The 21,151-nt window shown below is 55.2% G+C and overlaps 1 protein-coding gene across 2 annotated transcripts; it reads left to right on the top strand.

The window, feature by feature from the left end:
* Nucleotides 1-509: 509 nt before the first annotated feature.
* Nucleotides 510-19,211, top strand: WSCD2 (WSC domain containing 2). Of its 2 annotated transcripts, XM_075109974.1 has the most exons (8): nucleotides 510-1,243; nucleotides 6,930-7,044; nucleotides 8,247-8,431; nucleotides 9,463-9,584; nucleotides 10,594-10,768; nucleotides 11,729-11,893; nucleotides 14,207-14,407; nucleotides 17,021-19,211. In XM_075109974.1, the coding sequence occupies exons 1-8, from the start codon at nucleotides 865-867 to the stop codon at nucleotides 17,371-17,373; spliced, it is 1,695 nt and encodes a 564-aa protein (XP_074966075.1). In that variant the 5' UTR covers nucleotides 510-864; the 3' UTR covers nucleotides 17,374-19,211. The 2 variants fall into 2 exon arrangements, with proteins under 2 accessions (XP_074966075.1, XP_074966074.1); XM_075109973.1 differs by lacking the exon at nucleotides 11,729-11,893 and having other exon boundaries at nucleotides 780-1,243.
* Nucleotides 19,212-21,151: the final 1,940 nt, after the last annotated feature.

Below are 21,151 nucleotides of genomic sequence, written 5' to 3'. Positions count from 1 at the left end.
TGGGCTCTGAAGTTGGGACTCACCCCCTCATCCCCATCCCTAACCCTGGGCTGCTGGCAGCGAGCATTGCTCCCACTGCACCAATGTCTCCCACCTGTCCCGCATCCTTGTGGCCGGGGGCACGTTGAACTGCCCCTCTGCAGGGCTGAAAGTTGAAGAAGGGCCTGGGCATCCTTCCTCACCCTGCGGGGGAACCGGGACTGTGATCCTCCCCACGTCCTGGGATGCTTTCCTAAGCGTGCCTTTCTCTTTGACTTGCAGGTGGAGACTTCTTGCCCTGGGAGTGAGATGAATGGGGCTTCGCTAGACAAAGGGTCCCAGTCAGCGTTTCAGGCCCTGAGACTGTCCAGGGACTTTTCATTCTTTGTCTGAAAGGGCGACAGTGCCGTTTCCATTAGAGAGATGCTTGCAAGCGCCAGTGCCGCCGAGCGGAAAGGCGAGCAAGAAGAGCTGCGTCAGCTGATCGGCTTTCAAATCACCTTCAAACCCTTGATTTCCTTAACATGATCCCTCCATCAGTCAAGTCTCTGGGGCACAGCTGGGGGGCTTTGCCGGGAGGAGAATAAACCAGGGACGGTGGTGACAGCCAGTACCGGAGAAACCAACTGTGCACGGCAGGGGGGGCCCCAAAATCCATCCCCACTGCCTTCACCAGACCTCCTGGACTTTATAGGGTTTGGCAATAGCTTTGCACTGTCTCATCCTGCAGCCCCCGCTGCACTTTTGGGACACCCATCTGCTCCCCTGGTACACCCCGGGAGCCACCTCCAGCTCAGGGAGGGGAAAAACCTGCTTTGGAGCATCCCTGGGGCCGGAGAGCAGCTCCCCTGCGGCACCAGCTGCCGGGGAAGGGATGAAGACGCTATGGCCAAATTATTGGTAAAACTCCAGCGGTATTTTCGGCGAAAACCTGTGCATTTCTTCACACTGCTGGCTTTCTACCTGGCGGCTGGCAGCTTGGTTTTCCTTCACTCGGGCTTTGCCGGGGAGCCCACGGTGGCGGGGAGCCAGCGCAGCCCCGGGGCCAGTGAGAGGCTGGGACTGCCCTACCTGGGGGTGATGCAGCTGAGCCGTGGCTTCAAGGCGGCGGCGGTGACTATGCCAGAGGGGGGACGGCGGCATGGACCCTGGTTCAAAATCACCTCCAAGGAACCGGTGGAGAGGGGCAAAGCTGGAGACTACGGCAGCACCTGGAGCCGGGCGCTCAGAGGCAGAAGCGGCCGTGAGAAGGAGGAGGACAGAGGTAAGGGCTGGGGACACACGGCTGGGCAGGGGGTCCATCCTCTTGGCCTCTCCCAGGGAAAGCCTCATGCACCACGGCAGTGGTCTCTGAGCTGGTTTGGTCATGTGCTTTTGGGGGTGCCAGGTGGGGAGAGGCTGCACCCCATCTTCACCCCATCCTTTGGCTGTACCACGAGCCAAATTCCATTTTAATTCTGTTGGCCCCAATGAACAGTAAGAACAGATTTCTGGCCTTTTGTTTGCATTGCTGGGGTGCTCAGGCAGGGGCTGGCTGCAATTGCCTTGCAGGCACTGAAGTGCAGGCAGGGCCGGGGTTCGGCCTTCCAAGCCAGGAGGTCCCTGCCTGCCTACTGCCTAGGGTGCATGGTGTGTTGTTGGGTGGGACTGTTATTAATGAATGAGGATAAGCGAATGTAGTAGTTCTCATTGATTTTTAAAATGTCATCTATTTATCCTGAAGGCAGCTGTATGCAGGGTTGCACGCTTGCTCTGAATTTGGGTGGCTGAGAACTGCTCATCAGGGCTTTTGCATCCCAGTAGTTATTCAGCTCTGCCTCCCTCACTGGCACCCATGAGCACCCAGTGCCAGCAGATCTCACCCAAATAACACCCTGCGTCCCCTCTCTGCCGGCTCTGCAGCCCCCCCCGGCGAAGGAGCATCTCATGCCTTCAGCTGCTGTGAGAGCCGTTACAATTTCTTGCTGTTAATAAAGTGGGCTGGCAAGAAAAAGCAATCCAGCTTATTCCAGCGTCTCACAGCTCAGCGTTCAGGGCAGGAGCTGCAGCATCGGCCAGTCAAGGAAACTCAGAAGGCAATCGGGAACTGCTGGAGAGGTGTGGGGTTGCTGCCGGGCTCTTCTCTGCCTGTCACTGCCTGCTCCTCTCTCCTGAGGCCCAGGGTGGGTGAAAACTCTGGTGGGGGGGATGTATGTCCATGAGGAGCCCCAGTGCCTGTGAAGCCTGCTTTGCATAAGCAAGCCTGTGCCCCAAAGCTGGGCTTGTTCAGGAGCTGCTCCAAGGGGCTCAGCACATACAATTCCCCAGCCATCCCAGGCTGGGAGCCGCAGCTCCCTGGACCCTTGATGGAGCAGGGGGTGTGTGGCTTGGACAGAAGCAGGAGCCCCCAACCCTAAGGCAAACTGGGGGTTTCGCAGGGGTCATCATGCTGAGCCAGGCTTGGTCCCCCAATCCAGGCTGCTCCCAGGGCGCAGGGGGCTCCTCCTCGGCCACTGGCCCCGCAGCAGGTCTGTGTTCGTGTTCACTCTGGGCAAGGTGCACGGTCCAGGCTTGGAAGCAGGAGGAAAATGGCTTGTGGTGCTAAAGGGACTTTCTCATGCTAAAATGAGATAAAAGGGGGCTTCCCTGTCATGCTCCTGCACAGAGGGGTCTCTGGGAGCGTTTCTGAGGTGCGTGTGGCCACGTTGCTCCATTAATGCGAATTGACATTTAGCGGATCCTCACCAGATGGTTCGCGAGCCCAAGCTGTCAGTCACCATAAAAACCCCAAGCAGCACTCCTGTCCCTGGCCATATGCAATGCGTCCGCTGTGATTAACCTCTGCTGGCACCGCTGCCTCCCCCTGCCCGGCTACAGTGGGGGCTGTGAGGGATGGGGAAGAGATGCTGGGCTCAGGCATCACTGGCTTTAGCTGCTTGTAGGTGGTCTGGGAATATCATCTTTCCCCTTTTTGATCTCACATGGGAAGGCTCGGTGTGGGCAGCAATTAATGGGAGCTAGCACAGACCTGACAGCTGGAGGGGGTGTGGTGCCACTGCACAAACATCTTGGCAGCTCCCGAGCAGGATGGTGTGGAGAAATTCTCCAGCTCGAGAAGTCCCCTGAGCCCACTGTGCCCAGTGTACTTGTGGGACAGGTGGACCCTCCGGGGACAGGCACTGAGCACCTGCCTCACTCCCCTGCTCCTCTCCAAGATGCCCACTGCCTCCCAGGCTGTCTGGCAGGAACAGGCAGATTTTAATGGCGGTGGTAATTAAGCAGGACACAGCTTAACAAGGCAGCTGTGGAGGCTTTGCCACATGAAATCGTTCCAGAGGGAATACTGCTCCTAAAATCAGCTCTGGTTTAGCTAGCGTGATGGGTGGCTCTGGCTTGCCAGGGCAATGTGCCTCCCTTCTGCCCTTCTCTTCCTCCTCTTCCCTCTCCCAGCCATGCTAGCGGAGACCCTGGGTCAGGCCAAGGTGTGGGTCGAGGGCAGCCACGTCTGCCAGGGAACAGCTTTGGCTTACCTGCATCCCCGTATGAAGGCGCATCTCCTGCCTCTAATCTAGGGGCATTTTTGGATGGTGAAGCTGGGGGGAGCAAGCACTGGGCCCAGCCTGGCAATGCCCGGCATCGCTTCATCTCTGCCACATCCATCTCTGGTCCTTTGCTGATGGTCTCCAGCCATCACTGGGCTCCCCTGTGATGCATAAGCAAGCAATGTCATGAAGGATGGGGGACTGGCCACCCCAGGCATGCAGCCAAAGACATCCCTGTGTCTTCCAGCACTGGCAGAGTTACCCCAGGGCTGGTCAGCATGGACCACCCTTCCTGAAGCTGCTGCCAGCAATATCCACCTGCTCTTTCCCATGCTTCCATGGAGCATTTCCCTTCTCACATGCCAGACTGGTACTGATACAGCCAGGGTGAGCCCCCAGCCCGTCGCCAGCGAGCTGCCAGTGCTCTGTGGGGCAGAGAGCTGCAAATGGAGCATCGGCGGGCTGGAGGGGTTCAGTGCCCAGCATGAAGCTTTTGATCAACCAGCTGGAAAATCAAGGGCAGATATTTGTTTCAAGCATCACCCTGCAGCGCAGCCCTGTGAAAACACCTCTGTTCTGCCTTTAGCTTGCTAAACGGCCGTGATGGGTGCCAGGAGAGCCCGGCAGGGGCTGGGGCTGCTCGAGCAAAGAGGGAAGACGGACAGACGGAGGCATTTCCCCCAGACAGACCAGAAGTGCCAACTCCTGGTTTACAGGAGCTGGATCCTGATGGCACTGCTCTGGAGAGCATGGCTGAGGGATTTGCTGGGATGGCCCCCAAGGGGGATCATTAGTGACCCAAAGTGATTGCTGGCAGGGCAGGGGAGCAGCCCTGAGTGCATCCTGTGGGTTGGGGAAGGATTGCAGGGGTACGACTCACTTCACCACACAAGCAGGATCACCCATGGGGTCCCTGCTTGCACCCTGTGCCCACATCTGATGGGGACCCCAGCACCAAAGCGGTTTGTGCGCATGTGCTGCACCATGGCTGAGAGTTGTGGTGCTCTCTGGAAGACCAAGCTTTACGTTAAACTTTACATTAACATGTTCAACATGAATTTGCAATGCCAATGGCCCCAGTGACCAGCCTAGCTCCTGGAAAATTGAGACCTTTGGGGAATTTAATGACTATTGCTGGGTGGATCTGTGTGTCTGTGCACAGGCATGTTTCCAATGTGCTTCCAAAGTTCCTCTTGCCCCTGTGAGAGCTGCATGCTGGGGCAGGTCCCTCTCTCACTGCTCTGTACCCTCCTGCAAGCTGTGCCTAACCCGACCACGTGCCTTTCAGCATCTCCCCCTGCTTGCTCCTCCTTCACTTATTGTCCTTGTGTGTCCCTAATTATTCCAGTTCCCTTCCTACAAAGTTGCAGCACGCATATGTCAAGAGCAATGGATTGAAGGTAATGCACATCAGTCACTGGCTCTGTGCAAATGACTGGGGTAATCCTGCACCGGTTAGATCTGTCACGACCGGAATGAGCTGACCTGCCGAAACCCACTCAGCGCCGTGGAAATGCCATGTTATGCTGAGAGTAATTGGGAGCAATGAGTTATGACTCTGCTGGTTAAAGTTATCAGACACATTTCTCTCAATCTTTCTCCTCTACCTTCCTCTAGGCTGGGTGGGGAAGGTGGTTTGCAGTGCTGGTGGGGTCTGTGCCATGCAGGGTGGTGGGGAGGGTGGGGGTCTATGTGTGGGGCACACCATTGATGGGGTGTATGTGTGGAGTTGGTTCAGGGATCCCCCAACAGATGTAAAATGCAAGCAGGAGGTGAAAAGTATTATCCCAGAGTATGATTTGGTATTGGAGTGACACATGTGGAGATGCTCTACTATTAGAGGGATAATTTGGTATGTGTTGGAGATGCGGGTTGGTAATCATGCATGGGAAGATGCACCTTGATTGCCAAAGCCATGGCTTCACTCTTGACCAGAACAGGGGAGCCCTCACCTCTTGTCCTGGCTCCTGCTCAGTCCTGTGCTGCCAGGTATCCCAGTGCTTTCCCAAAGACCCTTGGCTGGGGTGCTGGGGCCAGAGCCCTGGGTGACACAGCTGGAGGGGTGTTTGGTGCTGTGAAAAACAACTCCTTGGCTTGGGTGGCCCTGAAGTGACAGGAGCCTCTCCTTTTGTGTCCCCACGTTGGCACTCCGCAGCAGCAGCTGAAAGCCAGAGGCCAGTGGCCACCACACAGGCTCCAGGATTTGTCCAGGACAGGGTTGCCCCATGACAGGTTGCCCATCCTGCAGAAGATGCCCTGAGAGTGGAACAGATATTTCAGGATAACGAAAAGCAAAAGATTGCCATTATATTCATTGAGGATGCGTACCTGAAACAGGGAGCGAGGTGAACCAGACTGGTCTGGGATTCCAAGACAGCTCTGCCATCACCCCCGGGCCATAAGACCTGGCCATGGTCCCCAGGGCTGCCTTCCCCTCTCCCTGGGGCACCTGCGCTGGGTGGCCAACCTGCACATCCTCTGCCAGAACACGTTAATGGACACCTCGTTAGCTGATTACTGGATGGCTAATCCCACCGGCTCCCCAAACCCCCGTCCTCCTCAGGCAGCAGTGGCGGTGAGGATGCTGAGCATCCCTACACCAGCGCTGCATCCCTGCATCAGTGGCAATATATCTTCTCCACAGCAAATGCTCAGGTGGGAGCAGGAGCAGAGCACTCATGAGGGCACCTAACAAGGAGACTGAGCTGGGACAGTGTGGGTGCTGGTGGTGCAGGCCTGCTCAGGGACAGCGCATGGACCAGCTTGCCCCTAACGAGAGACCAGAGCCAACACTGAATATCGCAACAGGCACACAGACAAGGAGATGGCTGTTGGTCTTCAGATTATTGGGAAAGGCTATATTTGTCAAATAAATTATTTCACCATAACTATTTATTCGGCTCTATTCCCTGTCTACTGGCATCTTCATTTGCGCTCAGCACAGGCATCAGTCTTTACTTTGCTAAGCATTAGTGCTGGGCAAATATCCTCCACATCAATGTCTGGGGCTGGGGAAAATGAGCTGCTGGGTAAGGAAATTTTTTTTTCAACTGTATTTCTCCATTCTGCCCAACCCTTTGTTCCTGGGAGGGTAGAGTGAAGGGGATGGGTTATTTTACCACATAACTCATCTCTTTTTGGAGCTGTATTGCTCAGTTTTGGGGCCAGTGGGAAGGAAGAGGATGGAGAGGAGAAGCCTCAGTGCAGAGCCACAGCATCCTTTCTATCCATGGTGGTTTCTGAGCTTTACCTACCTTTCCTTGCAGCATTTGCAGGGCATGTTGTACCCAGAGCACGTGTTTCTAAAGCAAATGAACAGGGTACGTTGCTGCACATCCCTATTTAGGGAGAATTCAAAAGAGAAGGGTGGAAATTGGTGGGTTCATACCCAGCTGGTTCTTACCCTGCTTTCCTCTACCGTCCCTCCAGCAAGATACATCGGCTGCTACGTGGACAACACTCGTCGGCGAACACTGCGCGGCGTGTCCTTCTTTGACTACAAGAAGATGACAGTCTTCCGTTGCCAGGACAACTGTGCCGAACGGTAGGGCGGGAGATGGGCACCGCGTCTTCATCAATTCCCACGCACCACCAGGGTTTCTCTGCTGTCACAGTTCCCTGCCCTGGCTGCTCCCCCCTCCCCCCCCGCCTTCTTCCTTTTTTCTTTAGATTTATGTAAATTTTTTTGGTTGTTATATTCACTGGTATTTTCCAGGACCCCAGTTTCCTCCCCTGGAAAAAGACTGGGGTGGGTGATGGGCTCTGTCTTTGTACAGGGCCGGGGGTATGTAAGGGCTCCAGTCTGGTGCTGCGGGAGCCTTGAGCACTTCCTTCTACCCAGGGGTGGCCCCATCATAACACTGGCCCCTACCAAAACACCCTCCCCAGACCGTCTCAGCTGCCAAAGCATGTCCATGAGCAGCTGGGGAGACACATGGATTCCTTGCTGCAGAAGTTTTCTCCTTTCCCCAATATTAGATGATGTGTCCTAAAGGTGGTCTGTGCCGGCAGCGTGGACAGCATCGCAGGCAATTTGCTGCCCACCTGTGCAGCACCCCACAGCACCTGGGGACATGCTGCAAAGGGCCATTGCCAGTCACTGGGGCGGCGGCACATCCCCTGCGCGGGGCTCATCTGCCTCAGCAGGATGCTCACCACGACGGCCGCGTGCCGTGAGCTCAGCCAGCTGCTGCGGCACATCCTCGGTGGTGCCAATGTGGGGCTGCTCCACACCAGAGCCCCGCCACAGCGCTGGCAGCCCTATGGTAGGACTTGCCAGTCCATCACTGCCCCTCTCCAGTGGTTTTCCAGCTCCGCTGGCACTTGGCAATCGGCTGCCTCTGCTGCCATCCTCCCCCTTGCAAATCCAATCTGTATCGAGCAGCTCAGTTCTCCTGCTTTGAAGCCCAGCAAAGTCCCCATCACTTATACTTGCTCTGTGCCACCTGTTACATCCTCCCTGCCTGTAAGAAATGTTGCTGTCTCCTGCTTTATGATCTCTGTGGCCTGTGGAGCCCTTTCCCACAGAATAGAATAGAATAGATTATTTCCATTAGAAGGGACCTAATATGATCATCTACTCCAACAATACATCCTTGGGATGCAGTGCTGCTTCCAGTGCTGGGTGTGAGCTGGCTGCAGTGGGGATGCTCCTGCCAAACCACACAGACTCTGCACGAGCATATGGCCGGAGTCAATGGGGGACACCCAGGGGTGTGCTGAGCCCACCCATCTCCCTCTCCCCAGGGGCTACCTCTATGCAGGGCTGGAATTCGGCGCCGAGTGCTACTGTGGGCACAAGGTCCAGGCATCAAATGCCAGCGAGTCTGAGTGCAACATGGAGTGCAAGGGGGAGAGGAGCAACACCTGCGGCGGGGTCAACCGCCTCTCCATCTACCGCCTGGAGCTGGCCCAGGAGTCTGCTAGGAGATGTAAGTTGGTGGCATCAGTGCAGCTCCCCGCGTGGTGCCGAAATGGGGGAACCCCTCACAGTGCTGGGGGGTGTGAGCCCTAGCATCCCTGTGCTGTGCGAGCCAGGTCACAGCTCAGGAGAGGTGGTTTGAAAGTGGTTCATGTCTGTGGCTTGGGTGGTTTTGCTCCTGTGAACCACAGGGATCCCCCTGCGGGGATGGCTTCTGGCTGCGGCTGGGTGGAGCAGGGACCCCCAAGGGTCTTACCAGGAACTGGGGGCATTTTGGGGGACTTTGGATGAAGACCTCTTTCCCCATGGCCAAACAGTACCATCATTGTATTCAGTGTATGCTGTCAGCGGAGCTGGCTGCGGGATGAAGGATGCACAGGAGCTCCAAGAAAGCCAAGGTTGCTCCCCAGCAGAAGTGTTAGTTTTGCTCCCAATTAGGCAGCACTATAATTACCCACATTTGCTGTGTTTCTTTCCTTGTCCCTAAGCAAAGGGAAAGAGGGTGGCAGCATTCAGAACTCCTACCAGCAGGTACCCGGTGGAGTAGCAGTCCCAGAAAGGGGCCGAGGGTGCCTGGGTTCGTGCAGTGGTGGGTGAGGACCAGGGATGGGGCTCCTCAGGGAACCAGTGCTGGGGAAGGGGCAGACCAGGCCAGACCCAGCCCTGCTTTCCTCCCTGGCTCCATCCCTTGTGCAGCCTGGGATCACCGAGCTGATAAAAATAGGGAGGAAAAAATAAACCCAACTTTGCTGCCAGGGCTTTTGCTCTGATTTTGTAGCGTAAGCAGCCAGGCGAGCTTGTTAGCAAACATGGCTTCACAGCTGGAGTGTGACGAGAGCTGGAGAAAAGTAGCTGCTGTGCCGATGGGTGGCTGAAGAGGAGTGTGGGCTGGGGCTGGGGATGCTGGGGCACGCAGAGGCTCTTGCTCATGAGCCTGGGGCACACAGGGTGGCAGTGGCATCATTTTTGGGGTGCAGCCCCTGCTCCTCATGGCCGGGTCAACATCGCTTTCCGCTCCACTGTGGCCTCTCTCCCTCGCAGATGGCAGCGCAATATTTCGGGGGTGCTTCCGCCGGCCGGAAAACATCTCCATCGCGCTGCCCGTCAGCCAGCTCATGCTGAACATGTCGGTGGACAAGTGTGTGGACTTCTGCACTGAGAAGGTACTGGGGGGCCAGGGCGAGGTGCAGGGTGAAAGCTTAATCATATAAATCTTCATTATCAGAAAGGGCCAAGCTGGGTATATATATCCAATTTATTGTAATAATTATGTATATCCAAACTACAAATGATCATATTGACTGTCTATGTGTCTGCCACACAGACACTGAACCGCAGCTTTGCCCCTTCCAGCAGGCAGCAGCCGCCCTGGGGGGCGGGTTTGGGCAGGAGCATTGAGAGATCCCGCTCTGGTCCAGGGATGCTGCAGTGCTGTTTGCTCCTGGGGTGTGATGCTTATAAGTAGGCAGGGGAAAGGTTGGTAGTGGGCGTTGCTGGAGTATTTATTCATTAAGATTAGGTAAATTATCAGGCAGAGAAGGAGAAAGGCCTGCAGGTGGGGACCGTCCTGGCCTCCCTTCATGGCCTCCACAACAGAGGATGGGGAATAACCCACCATACCAGTTCAATACAAGTGGCCACTCTGTCACTTGCTCCACTTTCCCATCACTGACCGGAGAGCTGGGGCTGGGAGGTGTAAATAACTGGAGCTCCGCGATTAACCCGGCACTGCTGCAGCCTGGCAGCAAATAGCCTGGCAGCTACCAAATGGGCCTTGTAACTCCGGGCTTGGAAATACTGGTGAGGCAGCCACAGGGCCGTCCGTGGGTTCTTAGTAACCTTGGTGTGGGTGGCAAGCTCACAAATGGCGTGCCACAGCTCTGCCGGGAGCACCAGCGCACGGCGCATTGCTGCCTGCACCAGCAGGCAGCTCGGCTGTGCCACAGGAAAGTCATCACGGGAAAAGGCTTGGATTTTTTTGGGTGTCTGCATCAAGCTGCTTGTGCAGCCAGATTGAAGGATGCTGCAGCTGGCTGGAAGGATGCTGCAAACCGCTCTGTGCTGCACAGTGGGGCCAGGGTGGCGAGAACGGGTGTGGGGGGCAGAGGAAGGGTCTGCCATGGGGGACGGGGACGGTGCCACTGGCTGCCCTCCCTCTGCTCATCCCTGCAGGAGTACCCACTGTCAGCCCTGGCCGGGACCACCTGCCGCTGCGGCTTCCCCACCACGCTCTTCACCCTGCACGAGCGCGAGGACGAGCAGCTCTGTGCCCAGAAATGTGCCGGCGAGGAGTTCGAGAGCTGTGGCACTGCTGAATACCTCCTCGTCTACCAGACCCAAGTGCAAGGTGAGCTGGCACCCAGCTCACCCTGCCTGCTGCCAGGCAGGGGGACGGGCAGGGACCACTCCGGCACAGGTGCCAGCACTCGTTTCCCAACCCCTTCCTGGGATTCTGGCAGAAAGTGAGCGTGAGCTTGCAGCATCTATTTGGCTTTCATTAAAAATTACCATTTATTTTAATTTCCTAGGAAATCAATCCTCCCCTGAACAAACAGCTTTAATTACTGCCTGACTCAGCTGCAGGGGAGAGCAGTTTGCCATCTGCCTCCAGCAGGATCCCTCCTTGCCAGTGCTTGTTCCTCCTTCTCACCGGCAGTACCAGCGAGCCAGAGCTTTGCCAGCCAGGGCGGGGCAGGCTCTGGGGAAAAAATATGGGGGGAAAAAGCTGTGGCCAGGGAAAAAGTCCCCAGGAGGCTGCGCAGAGAGGGCTTCTGTCCCCCACCACCCTGCAGGTCCCAGTGGTGGGACTGATGGGTACAAGGAAGCACAGGGTGAGAGGAAACCTGTTACTGGAAGAGCAGGGAGGGGCAAGGGCTGAATGGAGCAAGTGAGGTCCCAAATTCAGGTGGTTTTGCCTCAGGGTGGCTCAGTCTTGACACAATCCCTGCTTTGGCATTTGAGGCCATGCTGAAAATGCTTGTGCATTCGTTGATACAAAAAGCAGGCGCGTTGCTTGGCAAATGCACCCATTTTACTCACTCTCCCCTAATCACACAGGCAGCAAGCAGCCGGTAATGGCAGAGCACCTCCTGCTCTTTTCTTAGGACTCTGGAGTGTTCAGGGCTCTTTGGGGTGTTCCTATGTGCTTTAGGCAGGGTGCCTTTCCCTATAGCGGCCACCACCTCACACCCTGCCCCAGCACCTTCCTGGGCACCAGCAGCACGTTATAAGGAAGCCGGCTATCTCTGTACAAAAAACACATTATCGTGCCGCAGCCCTGACGTGCCTTGGCTGGTTCTTGCTGCAGACAACCGCTGCATGGACAGGAGGTTTCTCCCCACCCATGCCAAGCAGCTGGTGGCCCTGGCCAGCTTCCCCGGCGCCGGCAACACCTGGGCACGCCACCTAATCGAACTGGCCACCGGCTTCTACACTGGCAGCTACTACTTCGATGGGTCTCTCTACAACAAAGGTGAGAGGGGGTGTTGCTGCCGGGGGTGCACCGGTCCCACCTGAGCTGGGAGAAGGTCCTCGTGCCATCCCATGGATCTGCAGGAAAGGGATGGCAGAGCCGGGTAACACAGATGCTGCTCCGTGGGATGGTTTGCACTGGATGTGTCAAAGGGTATTGAAGGGACTTGACATGGCATGTGCCCTGCCCGTAACAACCCCATGCTGCCCACTAACCTGGCCGGGACCAATGTGGGGCAGAACTGGGGTTTCTCCATCATACTGGTGGTTTTTAACCCACAGGTGGGGTTGGAACTCTCTGGAGGAGGAATTGGAGCAGCTCTGACCCTGGCAGATGAGACAATTCCTGCATTTTTTCCCCCAAGAAAAGGTTCATGTGGTTTTGTGATCAGATTTCCCCAGGAGCTGGTGTTCACGGGCTTGGCATTCTCATCCTTGGTTGCATAAAGTGAGATAGAAATGAAAGTCATGGCTGCATGGTGAGAAGGACTCGTGCAGTCTTCCAACTTCAGGATTTGGGAGCGGGTGGTGCTGATGGCACCAGTATCCTGGAGGACAAATGCGCCCACATGGTTCCTGAGTAGCTGCAGTTAAAAACAGCAACATGTCAGGGCACCCGGGGAAGACTGACACCCAAACTAATGAATATTTGCAGTGCAAAAAAGCACCGATGAGCTCATGGGGGGCGTGGAGGAGGGAGATGATCTCATTTGCCTGTTCTCCTCAGGATGGAAGATTTGGTGGAGATCCATCTCCCCATCCTGGGTGACACAGATATTTCCCCAGTAAATATTTAATAGAGGAGGGGTGCTGCCACTCCCACCTCTTGTGCCCTCCAGGGCAAAGCAGCAGCACTGCGCACCATACTGGTGCCGATAGCACGTGGGCTTTGGAGACCACAAATTAGGCAGCAAGGATAAGTTTCAAGACAAAAAAAAACTTGAGGCAGGCACGAAGCTTTCTCAGGCACAAGCCAGCTCCTCCCAATAACCTACCATATTGCAAGGGGGAGGGAAAAGACCAGTTCCTCCATGTTATAGCCATTTACAATAGTTTTATTCACAGACCTTGAAGTTTTCTTCTGCTTTTCCTTCCCCTTTTGCGGCTCTGAGAGGAAATCCTCCTCTCCTCAGCCTTGGCAGAGCTGGGATGTGTACCTGGGGTTCCCATGTAGTTGGTGCAGTCTGTACCCAGGGTACCCACACAATCGGCCAAGGTCTGTACCCAGGGTACCCTGCAAAGGCCCGCTTGCCCAACAATGTTGGCAGCGATGCACATTTTTTCGAGGTTTGCCAAATTCAACCATTCAGAGATGGAGGTGCTCTGTGCTGAGTGAGGGAGCCCGGACTATACCAGCCCCTGGTGCTGGCATCCACCAAGGGTGCAGCCGACATCACACAGCCCACAGAGGGGACCATCACCAGGCAAAAGACTTGGCAAAGTTTTGCTCATCCGACCGAGTGTGGGTTTCATGTTTATTCTAGGCTGAGCATGTCGGAGGCCCAGAGGTATCCAGGCAACTGGCAGATTAGCCGTCACGTCCCTGTGTCGCATGGCATGGCTGTCGAAAGCAAATTACTCATCTATAATTGATGTAATACACCTACTTACTGCTTATCTCCCCCTTCAGTTCAGCTCTGCCGCCAGCACACTGTTCCCAGGTAGTTAGGGTTGTGCTTTGCAGGTGTTGGGGTGCAAAGGGTCTGGGAGTGATGCCAGGATCAGCCCTGATACTCCGGGCAGGGGACATGGAGGATGGCAGTCCCCTCTCTGGACCCCCCATGGCATCACTGCAGCCCCTGGGCTTATCTGCAGCCCCACAAGCGTGGGGTTTTTTACCCTTCTTCATTTATTGGGAGAGTTTAAATGCTGTGGCCAGGGATACTATAGCTATAAAAATATGTTCTTGACCCCACCAATGTAAGCATTAGGTACATTAATGCAGTATGCAGTTATTTAATGCTAGTGTGCTTTCCCCCGGAGGAAAGCTGGGCTGTGCAATATCAGGCTGTTGCAGACTACCTTGCTGAAAAGAGCCAAGGATGGCTGGGGAGGAGGCAGCCCTGCTCGGTCCCTGTGCTCACTACCCACTCTCTCATACATGAATTTTACATCATGGCCTGACTCATAACTCCGGCAAATAAATTTGGGAGAGGGATGCAAATTCTACTTCAGGCCCCAACTGCTTTTATCCAACTATATTTTGCAACTTGATATCCCTGTCATTCCCTTTCCCCAGCTTGCTTTTATTTATTATTTGGATTAACATCGGCACTGGCTGCTTCTCAGGTGCCCACTTACTCTGTCCTGGCAGGGTTCAAGGGCGAGAGGGACCACTGGCGAAGTGGGAGGACGATTTGCATCAAAACCCACGAGAGCGGCCAGAAGGAGATCGAATCCTTTGATTCGGCCATCCTGCTCATCCGAAACCCCTACAAGGCTCTGATGGCGGAGTTCAACCGCAAATATGGGGGGCACATCGGCTTCGCGGCTCACACCCACTGGAAGGGCAAAGGTAGGCTGGTGGGCTTGGCTGCCCCTGCCCCACTCCCACGGGCTGGGCGAGCTCCAGCCTGGCTGCTGGAGCTGTAAAGCTGTTGTTAAAGCCCAGCAGAGCCTGGGTCTGGTCTCCATGGGGGAAGCCCAGGCTGTGCCACTCTTTTGGGGTCCCCATGTCCATCTCCTGGCATGACCCGCAGCATTGCCTAGCACAGCCAAGGGCTCCTGCTTGGGTGGGATGGGATGGGACAGGATAGGGAAGGAGAGATGCTCAGCTGTTCAGTGCTGTGTTGAGTCACAAGGGCAGCAGCAGGAAGGTGGCAGTGCCTGGGCACGCGAGTCTCACAGCAGCCTGGTGCCAGCAAGGGGGGAATGGTAGGGTGGGCAGGAGCCCAAGGAGCCAAACTCTGCCCCTTCTTCAGATCAGCTCTTTGAGGCCAAAGGCAGCTGGCGTGAATGGTTGGCTGGGCAGGAAGAGAGCAAGGAGTGGTTAAAAAAATAACAGGATCCATCAGGCATCTCCATCTATCACCTCGTGGGTGCATGTGTCAGTGTGGGGCTGCAGCATCTCCATGCTGCCACTGAAGCCAGGTCCCAGCAGGACCACCCTTCCCAGGGTGGGTGTTGGGAGGGGTCAGGCAGCCCCGCACCCCAGCAGAGCCAGCCCTGGCAGTGCCATGGGGCAGTGCCGCTCCGGCTCTGCCTTCCCAGTGCAATCTCACACGTGCCTGAGTTTCTAATTAGCAGGGGAAGGAGATCTCTTCCAAGCCCCGGTTATCTGTCCTTTGCCAAGACAGAGGCACAGCAGAACAGACCCAGCCGATGCACAGGGCAGTGCCTGCAAAAATTCCTGGCTTGGGGAAGCCCCTGCCCCTTTGCTGCGCTCTGCCTCTTGCTGGCACCAGCAGCAGGAGCAGTGGCAGCCGCCAGCCCGTCCCGATGGACAAGGCAGGGGCAGGGTGTTATTTCTGTGTGCCCAGCTGCTCCAGAGACTCTACCTTTCCCATGCACAGGCATTTTGTGGAGGCTTGTTAATTATAGCAATTTACAAATTGCTGTTGTGGAATTGACTTCATTGGAAAGAGTTAAAATATTTAGCTTGATTGAACATCTGCTACCCTTAATTCAGAGTTTATTTAAGGGGAGCTTTTGCTGTTGTTGCTGTTATGTGCCTGGATTTCGTTATTGCCATTTGCTTGCAGCGCTGGAGATGGCCCAGCCCCACTCTCCCCACCGCCCCATCCAGTAACACCAGGGAAGGGAAATGTCCTGCTTCTTCCTCGGTCCCTGGGCAGGTCCCTGGGTTGGCATCACCCCTGCCACGTGGGGTATGAGCCTCTTCTTAGTTTTTATCCCTATCCGCTGCATCCCAAAGGTCAAATGTAAATTGCAGATACAGCCAGGAGGGGGAATGCAGGATGATCCCCAGTCCCCTTGCGGGACCCCCAGCACCATGGGAACCCTCCTGAGCTTTCCCGGTCCCAAACCCTCCCATGCTTGTCCCACGCCTTGTGTCCCCAGACATGGGGCCAGGCAAAGGGGAGCCTTCCCTCCACCCCACCACGGTCCAATTTGGACACGCATCAAAATACATCGCCAAATTCTTCCTGGAGGATGTATGTGTAATTAGCTGATGGGTTAATTGTCAGGTTAATTAAACATTGGAACAACTTGCCTGGAAAGGTGGAGATTTTCCACCGCTTGAGGACTTTAATTGGGATGGGAGGGTTGCTGAGAGCCGTGGTTCAGCACCAGGGAGGGGCTGGAGTCCCCTGTTTTGCTGATGCCAGGGTGTCCCTGCAGGACCATCAGCACCCACCCTGCCCTCCCACCAGTGTGGGAAGCAGATGCTCAATGAGGCCATTTCCTTTGTGCCAGGTTCACAATTAGTGGTTGGGTGTGTGGTTAAATAGATCATCCATATGAAAAAAAATGGTCAATAAGGTGAGTAATTAAGATGGGGCGTGGGGCTCCCATCCCCAGCCTTCCCTACAGAAAGCGCTGCACTCCCTGCAGCCCAGCTCCCCCAGCAGTTTCCTTCTCCCAGGAACTAATTTTGGGGCAGTTTTAGAAACAGCCATGCCGTCTCCCCAGCCTTGCCCACAGCTGCCAGTGCTGGGGGGGATTTTCCCTTCCACCACCCCGTTCTCAGCCCTCTGTGGAGCCTGCAGAGGCCGTGGGCACTGTGAAACCCCTGTTTGGTTCCATGACATTAATTTTACGATATCCCTGGAATGGTTCCAAAGCAAAGTTTTATGTGATATGATTACACAAGGTGAATTGTCCTGTATCTGTTTAATGAAACAGATACTGTGTTTAATGATTCTTTGGGGGATTAAATACAGTTAAGCTATTAATCAGGCATTGGTTTCTGGGGGAGGACAAGAGGAAGAGGCAGATACCGAGAGCTTTTATGCATCGGGAGATAGATGTATACAGCACTGCCAGGAGAGTTGTGGCTTATTATTGATGTTTCATTATCCTTTTTATCACCTGATTTTTATGGGAGGATCAATTAGCAAGAAGGATAATTGAAAGATTTCAGCAGGGAGTGCAGGCAGTGGGCCTGGGATGGGGGATGCAGGGCACACAGGGGACACCCACTAACCGTGTCCTGTGCTCCTTCCAGAGTGGCCGGAGTTCGTGGCGAACTATGCACCGTGGTGGGCGACCCACACCCTTGACTGGCTGCGCTACGGCAAGAAGGTGCTGGTGGTGCACTTCGAGGATCTGAAGCGGGACCTCTTTGTCCAGCTGCAGAGGATGGTGGGGCTGCTGGGCATCACCGCCTGTGAGGACAGGCTGCTCTGTGTTGAGGGACAGAAGGACGGCAACTTTAAGCGATCTGGCTTGAGAAAATTGGAGTATGACCCATACACCCCTGAGATGAGGAAGATGATCAGCGGCTACATCAAAACGGTGGACACAGCTCTGAAACTCCGAAATCTGTCGGGTGTCCCGGACGACTACTACCCGAGATGATGGTGACGACGGTGGGGGGACCTGACCGTGCGTGGCAAGGAAAGGCTCAGTCTCCCCGGCCTCTTCCTACTTCCACCCAGTGGGTGGCTTTTCTTTTAATTCTCCATCTGCTGCTATTAGCTGTTAATCAACTCCCTGCATGAGCAACGAATGGTACCCAGCCATCGCTGAGCTTGCTTGGCCGACGCCAGTGCGGACCCAGGCACGGTGGCACCCCAAGGGGATGGGGGTGCTTCCCCACCTCAGGGTTCCTGCTCTGTTCCGCTCCCATTTCGGCTGCCACAGCCCTCCATGGAAATGCAGCGGGATATTTGTGCCCGTCCCTCTGGGCTGGCTGGCAGGGATGCTGCGTTGCTCATGCTGTGCCTGGCTCACCTCCCAGCACCGGCACACCGCCGCAGGAGCTGAGGTCCCCTGGGGTGGGTATCCCCAAACTCCCCTCACTCCTTGGCCATCCCTGGAAGGCTGCTGCCCATCCCCAGATGGAGCCCATGGGCCCTCTCAGTGGAGGAGAGGCTGGGGGCGTTGGAACTGCATGGCGATGCTCCCATGGGTCCCACTTGGAGGTGGTGGAGAGTGGGAGGGCTGTGCCGGGGAGACCGAGGTGGCTGTGCCCTCCCTGTGCACCCTCCTTTGGCGCCACAAGGACCCTCCCTGAGCCTGGGGACAGGGGGGTCCCTGAGGCACGGCTGGCAGCCCGAGCTGCAGCACCGGGCAACATTGCTGCTCTATCTCTGCAGTCACTGCTCCAGCCCTGCTGCCCCGGGGGGCCCATGACCCCCCCTCAGGAGGCTGCAGCAACCCCACCCATGGGCTGCAGGTGGGAGCCATCCCCACATTTGTGGGCGATGCTCAAGAGGCGGATGTTGGCCCTGGACAGAAGAGCTTGCGGGACCCACAAGCACATCCGTGTCTCATTTCAAAAGCTGATGCACCAGAAGAGCCCCCCAGAAGCAGTTTTGGGGGTCACGAGCAGGAGCTGTGCTGCAGCCCAGCTGCATCAAACCCATGTGGCAGTGGGGAGCAAAACATGGGGCTGAGCTTTTTGGTGTCCCTCTGGCTGAATCCTGCCCATATCCCTGCCACGGGACCCCCACCCTGCCCGCACCCTCGCCCGCTGCCTGCTGATGAGCAAGTGAAACCAAAGGATCTCCGTGCACATCGGGAAGATGCCGTTCACCAGGCTGGCTTTGCGCAGAGCTGCATGTGGTCCCTGGCTGTCCCCCACCCCATGCCACTCTCCCAGCTGGTCCCCAGCCTGGCTTTGTCGCAAACAAACCCTCTCCCCCCCCACTCCCTTCCAACCTGCAAGACCCCTTTGGATGTAGGTGCAAAAGCCATATATTGTACGCAGCCTTTTCTAGAGTTAGGCGTTAAACGATTGGCTTTTAACTCTTGGTCTTGATAGAAATACCTGGACAGGTCAAAATCTAGAGACACTGCTCAATCTATATTCAAAGAGAAAGAAGAAAACTCCACGGAGAAAAAGGAGAATTTAAATAAAATATATTTTTCTAACATGCGTACAGAAAGGACATGGGCAGTGATCCCAGGGCTGGGGGGCTCCTAGTCCCTGTTTCTTTGCATGAAGAGACTCTACAGGGCTGCTGGGAGCCAGAGGTGGGCGAATGTGTTTATAGGGAACAGCTGCCCTGTTTTTAACTCTGCCCTTGACAAATGGCTGGAGGTTTTCCAGGAGAGTGGGTGAGCCCCATCCTGGCAGCGGGAATCAAGCTGAGCCCACACTCCTCCGCTTGCGGTGGCCCCGGGGCTGCCTACCTCGGTCAGAACAAATCCTCAGGTCAATCCAGCTATTAAAGGAGAGCTTTTTGTTGCTATTCTGCCTTCCCGTGTGTTTGTAGGGCCATCCAAACACCCCCTACCCATCCCAGACCAGGAGCTGGATGTCCCCTGGGACATGGGGGCCTTTAATCACATTAATGTTATTCCTGCATCTAAACCACTAACAGTGCAACCAAAGTGGCTGCTTCTTGGGATTTTTATTACCTTTATAGTGTCCTTAAAGACAGGTTTATTTGGGTGCGTGGTGGGAGCAGGGAGATTTACTGTGGGTTTTATTCCCACTGCCTCCCGTCCTTCCTCAGCTCCAGAGCAAGAGCAGGCTCTGTGCAATTTGTTCCTTTTTCTTTTGGCCATCTGGAGTTGGTGAAATCCCATTTTAAAAATAATATTGGGTTTGCAGCGATTGAGACGCACGCCATGTGTGATTTGTTCCGACAGGCATCGTATGTGGAAGGGACAGCGTTCCCTTCCACCCCTCGGAAGTAATTAAACCCAAAAAGCCAATTCATCTCCAAGATAAAACAATTAAGAGGCAACATTGCGTGCAGCCACCATGCACTGGGTCCTGGGCTGCAGCTTGTAAGGCGGAAGGGGAGGCGTGGGGAGCAGGGAGGGGGGGCTGCCTCCAGCCTGGGGAACCCCCTGTCACACACCCCGGGGGGGGCATACAGAAGAAGCTGCCTGAGCACCAGCAGCATCAGCTTACCTTTATTTTTTTCCTCATGGCTTTAAGGATCACAGGAGCTTAACGCCTTTATTTCATTGCAATTGCTTTTTCTTTTTCTTTTTGCAATGAAATGGAGCGATCAGAAGTCATTACCTCCCTGTAAATGTGTGAGGCACATCTGGCTGCACGCGCCCCTGGCTTACGAGGGTCCGTGCCTTCGCCTTGATCCCAGCTAACACAGGAGCAGCGTTCACCATCCTGCCGGCAGATGCTCACCTGGTACGCACGGCCGAGTCACACGCAGGAGCTGAAGTTTTATGTTTTATTTTATTTCTATTTATTTATTAAATGCTAGACTATTTTTTTTTTACCACATGGGCCTGGAATGCAATAAAATAATAAAATTTATATTACCCCTGGAAGGAGAAGCCAACCATCCTTCCTGCATCATTTTCATGTGCAAAGCTCTTGACATGTAATAGCCGCCCTGCTCAGCTGCCTCCGTAATGCCATTAGCCTGGCTTGTTGGTGAGCACTGAAATGTGCAGGCAGGGTAGACAACGCTCAGTATTTCCACGATGATTTCTAAAAGCAGTGAATCTTTCCGCTTGACTCAGCCTCGGTGAGCCCTGAGCATGCCTAGGTGGGGACGGCTTGCACGGCCCCAGTGGGGGCTGCTGGGGGTGTGACCACCCTCCCCAGCTTCCTGCATTAAAAAAACTAATCTTTTTTCTGCAGTATTTCATCCCCACGAGCCTTTTCCTGCCTCCCTGGTCCTGCGCTGGTGGAGGCTGCAGCATCTTCCCTCCTGGGCTGGATGGGTTACTCAGCTGTTGCCCTAGCAACGGTGTCTGCACCAAAACTCCCTGCATTCCCCCCAATTCCATGTGGGTTCTGCACTCAGCAGGCAGGTTCCTGCAGTGGAGGAGATGATGCTGGAGGAGATGTTGCCCAAGAGCAGCTCGGGCTGGAGCTCCATTCCCTGGCCAAGGCCGCGGATGCCCCTTTGGGATGAATTCAGGGGGTTCTGGGCAATGACCCCAGCGATGCAAATGATGCTGGGGGCTGAAAGCAGGTCAGAAGAAAGGGGCTCCCCTTCCTCCCAAATTGAATTGCACACAAAGTTCGTGCTGCTGTTTAAATGGGTGGGTAATAACCCACCTCAGCAGTATAATACAGAAGCTGCAACAGCACTTTCACAAAAGCGCTATAATGTAGAGGAGATGCGAGTTATAAATCTGAGCAGCAGTAATATTCATCTGTGACAAAAGAAGCATGTTTATTTATTGGTTTTACTATTTTCTGGAA

This window comes from Phalacrocorax aristotelis, chromosome 15 (assembly GCF_949628215.1).
Source record: "Phalacrocorax aristotelis chromosome 15, bGulAri2.1, whole genome shotgun sequence".
Lineage (NCBI taxonomy): Eukaryota > Metazoa > Chordata > Aves > Suliformes > Phalacrocoracidae > Phalacrocorax > Phalacrocorax aristotelis.
This window is presented reverse-complemented; position numbering and strand designations above follow the sequence as displayed.

What these genes read in the sequence shown, in the direction of transcription:
- WSCD2 (XM_075109974.1), top strand. Translation starts at nt 865, where the DNA reads ATGGCCAAATTATTGGTAAAACTCCAGCGGTATTTTCGGCGAAAACCT. An exon ending in TGGGTCTCTCTACAACAAAG is followed by an intron (nt 11,894 to 14,206) that starts GTGAGAGGGGGT and finishes CTGTCCTGGCAG; the next exon opens with GGTTCAAGGGCGAGAGGGAC. An exon ending in CACCCACTGGAAGGGCAAAG is followed by an intron (nt 14,408 to 17,020) that starts GTAGGCTGGTGG and finishes TGCTCCTTCCAG; the next exon opens with AGTGGCCGGAGTTCGTGGCG.